The 5,143-nt window shown below is 43.2% G+C and overlaps 1 protein-coding gene across 1 annotated transcript; it reads right to left on the bottom strand.

Annotated features, from left to right (window-relative positions):
- Positions 1–2,322: 2,322 nt before the first annotated feature.
- On the bottom strand, positions 2,323–4,791 carry LOC133911745 (GATA transcription factor 23-like). Its single transcript, XM_062354134.1, has 3 exons — positions 4,539–4,791; positions 4,317–4,418; positions 2,323–3,069 (listed from the first exon to the last, which is right to left on the bottom strand). Exons 1-3 carry the CDS (start codon positions 4,557–4,559, stop codon positions 2,827–2,829), a joined length of 366 nt encoding a protein of 121 aa, XP_062210118.1. The 5' UTR covers positions 4,560–4,791; the 3' UTR covers positions 2,323–2,826.
- Positions 4,792–5,143: the final 352 nt, after the last annotated feature.

Here is a 5,143-nt window from a genome sequence, read left to right as displayed (position 1 = left end):
TGAATTATGCTTATATATTGTTGTGTGTTGATTTTTGTTTTAGAGGGTGTGGCTAGCTATACATGAGACTAGCCAGAAATGCTAGTTTTGCATCTCAAGGTATAGAACTATGACTACCAGTAATATCACCATCGATTTTAGCTTTGAACCGACAATAATAGTCTAACTATCAATGTTCGTTTAGTTCATGAATATGCGATGATAATAAGACTATCACGATTGGTTCATGACATGAACTGGTACTAATAAGGGATATCATTGTGATTTCTTCAACCGAAAGTGATAATCCTGATATCACAACAAATTGTTTAGTGCCAATTTGAAAATCTAGAGTGATGCTAGTTATGAACCGGCACTATTCACCTCCCTGTAGTAGTGTATTGGTGGTATCGCAGCTTGTTCTTGATAAGTAGCAAAAACGTACTGGTCATCATTAGTAAGTAGCAAAAACCTGGGGTCTTATGGTACTCCACATTTCAAAAAGCTTGATTCAGCAATTTATGAATCCTAATTTAGCAATTTGAAAAAACTATTTCAACATTTTACGTGTAAATTGTTGAAACAATATATTAGAAAAGTTGAAATGGTATATTTAAATTGTTGAAATATTATATTCGAAATATTGATTTTTAAAAAAATATAAAAGTTAATAAAATATATTCATATTTGATCTTATTTTATTGTATTAATTGTAAAGAATACCATGCTTCAAACGATTTTGAAAACAGATGCACGTATTGAGAGAGATGCATTTGAATTTTCGATTCCTATCAAAATCCCCCACCACCCACCTCTGCCAGCTCTCTCACGTTGCCACGTCTCGCTGTTCCACCCCTCTCCCTCGTGCTGCGCTGGGAAAGTCTGCTGCGCATCTCCCTGCTGAAATCGAAGCCGTCGGATTCTGGTGGACACGAATCTCAAACATTGACCGGCCTCATTAGTCGCCAGCAGCCCAGCCTGCGTGAGATATGCCAATGGGGGTGCACTCAACCGGATCCTCTGACTTATGACTTCTTCTAATTTATAATAGATTACTGTTCATCTCTGACTTCACAGAAATTTATCATAGAGAATCTGACTTCACAGCCATAAGTCAGAGGTGGCGGGTGAGCCAGCGCGCAGGACGCAGGAGCCGTGGGGGTGGGGCCCGACCACCGCATACACGCACCTCGAACTAGCGTCTGAAGTGTCGGACGATCCACGCACGGTACGCGAACGCGAAGCAGCCCGCCGGTAGCTGCGCTGCAATTTTTTCGGAGCGTTGATGATCTATGCTGCAGTTGATGCCACCACGGCAACCCCTAGAAACAGAATAATCAAATCAAGCTATCATGAACCTCGTCAATGAGAAATTAGTCGCGCAGGGCCTGCCATGAAGAAGAAGAAACGCTCGAGGGTTGTATTCGGCCAGTTGTACACTCGTACTTACAAGATTTAGATCGGTTTACGTAGGAGCAGGGGCGGGAACCAGACTCATAGCAGCCTGTGCTTTACCTGAGGCTTGGATCTAAATTTCCATTTGATTTACTATACAAATGATATATTTTTTAAGATCCAACTCAAACATGAGTGGGCCAGCACAGGGCTTGGCCCATGGCTGGTTCCGCCTCTGCGTAGGAGCACATGAACACTTTGGGACATGATCTGGTTGGTGATCTATCTTCTCTCAACAATAATGTTCATGTGTACCGCTCGTCACAGTTATCCCATCCCAATCCAATTACGTCCACATTACAGATGACATTAGTTTGTGATCTTTGCATCTGCTGACCGTTTTCTTGCTGTACATTCGAGAATTTGCCTTCCTTCGTGACTAGTAAAATAAAAGGCGAGCTAATATAAATGTATACTATATGAAAGCATTGTAATAACCTGCAAACTGAACTGCCTACAACGACCAGTTGTATGAGCTGGACAATAAGCTACTTACTGATCAAGGTTCATATCACCCAACCAATGGCAAGGCAGATAGGTGATAATGGTCTACTTTGTGCGACCATTCTTTAAGGCATGTGGCTCAGCATCACTACAGGTCGGAGGTTTTGATCAATGTTCCCTCATTTTGTGTGGTTATTTCTTATGCTCTCTTGAGGTCTGCATCTGGTACCGCCTTATCTTGCGAAAACGGACTCTTATTGTTATCTTCAGAAGGACCTGTCATGAAACGTATTGAAATGCCTTTTGCATCTTGAGTCTGCTATTTACAGCTGATCTACATGTTATCGTTTTGATCAATTACCTTATTTTTTACCCAGCACGCATACACCCCCCTACATATTCTTGTTTGACACAAGTAGATCAAGACAAAGTCACTCAAACTAATTGAAATGAAACAAGTAAATCCTTTATTATCATTTTGACTTTTTATTTCAGAATGAAGAGGAATGACGTCTCCTTTGGATCATCAATCCCCCAAAAAGGGCCGGGGCCCGGGGCAACATCAACATACAGACAAAGAACAAAAGAGGGGTAGAAAAGAAAAGGACAGAGAAAAAGATGTGTATGTGTGTGTTGTTGGGGGGGGGGGGGGGGGGGTTGAGATCAACAGACCTCTGATCATGGGTCCTACCACAAATCACAAAAGATACGAATGACAAGTTCAAATGATCGAGATCTACGGTACGGTGGCACGGAGGAAAAGAACAAGAAGATGCAGTCATCAGATGGGCACAAATCCGCCCCCTCACAAGATCACATCATCTTGAGAAAGGGCCCCTGCCTCCCTACCTCATCCTGATGAGAAACTTGTGACTGGGTTGGAATTCTTCGGGTGGTGAGCACGCACGTGTGTGTACATTGTTGATTTGGTTTTGTAATGTAGGTTTCTTAGCCTGGTAGTAATGTGGATGTGGGTGAGGAAGACAGGGTCATGAGCAGCAATGCAGCCTCCTCCACTCCCATTAGAAGCCTCCTCTTCTGCACAACCTGCAAGTTGCTGCTACCGCTGCTGCTGTTGCTGTTGCTGTCTTTTACTTCATGTTGTTGTTGCTGCTGCTGCTGCTTCTGGTCTAGGCCAAGCTCTTGCCTCCTCTTCTTCCGGTACCGGATCCCGCAAGCATTGCACAGAGACTGCGAACAGAATTGGAAGAGTTAAAAGGCCCGATTCTATTTGTTTCCAGACTAGAGTGAAATATAAACATCAAATTGTTTTTTAAAGAGAGAGAAGAACAAGAAATATGGGTTCTCTTATCCTCAAAAGGGTGAGTCTTTGTTTTGGTGAGCAATAGTCACCCGAAGCACATTGATGAAAAGGTGGAGGATAGAAATGCAAAATACTAAAGCTGGGAGAATCGAAGTGGATAAAGTATCTTTCTCCCACCCTGCGCACAATTGGTCTGGTGGTTAGCACTGTTGCAAGGAACAGCTCACCTAACCACCAAGTTGCAATCCAATTGAATAGAGAGAAATGTCAACAAGACAAGTCATATTAGCAATAGACCAAAGCCCAGCTCACCATCCACTGTCCCAAGTCCAACAAAAAGTCATGGTAACTACAGCCTGCAAACAAAATTTCATAATCCCTATTTTATTTGATAAAATACTTTCATAACTATAGTTTATATGTTACAAAATTATAAAAAGGAATGTTAACCTGAAAATTAATAGTATCAAGTAAAAAAAAAAAAAGAAGCTGGTATCATGTATCTCAATTACAAACTAGTATCTCAACTCCCAAGTCCAATTCAAACGTATGGCTATATCACCAAGAGGAAACTTGAGAGAACTCCGAAGGCATGCTTGTTTCTCTGACCTTATCTGACAACCCATGGCGTAAGGAATTCAAAGACTCGAGACCTGGGGCGCACAGGTTAGCTACATATGGTGGAATGTACCTCGATCGTATTAGCTGTCTATGATTAAAACTTAAAACACGATGCTTATGGCCAACCAGTTTGACTCAATCTTGGTGCCCTTGCCTCAATTTGATCGTATTGTTTTAGACTGAACTTCAGTTTAACATTCGCTACAAAAGATCATTCATCCACCTTTCAAGATACTGAGAGAACTAGAACCTGCTTATCGATTCGATCGCATTAGTTTAAAAAAATCTATTGATAAGGCCAAAAAAAGGAAGGATCGTATATATCCCTAAACAGCCGCAATTAACAGGACAAAATTCCGTTAGAAGAATTTAATAGCTGATCATATGACACAAGCAGAAACGGCTACTACTGTTTCCAGGACGGGCAGAGCCACGTATATGAACAAGAGATCACAGCAATTTCGCAACTAGGAATCCCCAATCCGATCGACCCTTATCCTGATGAACAGTACTCAACAGACGAACAAGATCAGGGAGGCGATCGTGAACTCACCCTGGGCCCGGTCGGCCCGCCGCGCCACATGGGCGTGGTTGTGGCGCGGCATTCGACGCAGCTCCTCCTCCCTAGTTCCTCCGCCACCCCGACCCCAGCAATCTGCGAGAACAGCACGAACAGACGAGAAGAATTAGACCAAAAGAGCTCAGCCAACGATCGCAAGACATGTGGGAGCTACACAGGCAAGGAAGCCACGAAGGATCGAAGAGCCGGGCGCACCTTGCGATCGGCGGAATCCATCGGCGGCGCCGGAGCGCGGCCTCGATCCGTGGCCGGATTGGCTTGAGAAGTGTTTTCTGTTTGGTTGCTCTGTGTTCGTGGAGAGGATTCTTCTTGTTGCGGCCTTGCGGGGAAGAGGATTCTTGTTCTGGCTTAGACGGTCGGAGGGTTAGGAGAGTGGAAGGCCAGCCAGCCAGCCAGCGTTCGCCTGTGCGAGGGATGGCGGAGGAAGTGACGTGGCGTCTGAAAGATTGCTCGTATTTTTTGTTTGGATTTTGGCAGAATTTCCATGCCAACGTCCGGCGTTTTCCAGCAAAAATAACGGGAAAAAAACAATGTTACTGTCCCTGTTTGGCAGACCGTGCTACTTTTTCCGATAATTGAAATTTATGAACTTGTATCATCCTAACCAGGAAATACAACAGTATAAGACCTACTTGTTAGGAAGAAAAAATCAAACTCTCTAATTTTTTTTCATAAATTTTTCTTACCGACGAGAAATAAAATTTTCGAGGCTCACGAGCTGCTAGGCTAGCTAATTAAGCCCAACTTGATGTTTTGGTCGTTAGATTTAGCAATTACGCTGACTGGAGTATATAATTTGT

The sequence above is a fragment of the Phragmites australis genome, chromosome 1 (genome assembly GCF_958298935.1).
Source record: "Phragmites australis chromosome 1, lpPhrAust1.1, whole genome shotgun sequence".
Taxonomy (NCBI): domain Eukaryota; kingdom Viridiplantae; phylum Streptophyta; class Magnoliopsida; order Poales; family Poaceae; genus Phragmites; species Phragmites australis.
Note: the sequence above shows the minus strand (reverse complement) of the source record. Positions and strands in the feature narration are given on the sequence as shown.

What these genes read in the sequence shown, in the direction of transcription:
- LOC133911745 (XM_062354134.1), bottom strand. Translation starts at nt 4,559, where the DNA reads ATGGATTCCGCCGATCGCAAG. An exon ending in TGGATTCCGCCGATCGCAAG is followed by an intron (nt 4,419 to 4,538) that starts GTGCGCCCGGCT and finishes CTGTTCTCGCAG; the next exon opens with ATTGCTGGGGTCGGGGTGGC. An exon ending in GCGGGCCGACCGGGCCCAGG is followed by an intron (nt 3,070 to 4,316) that starts GTGAGTTCACGA and finishes TTCTGTTCGCAG; the next exon opens with TCTCTGTGCAATGCTTGCGG.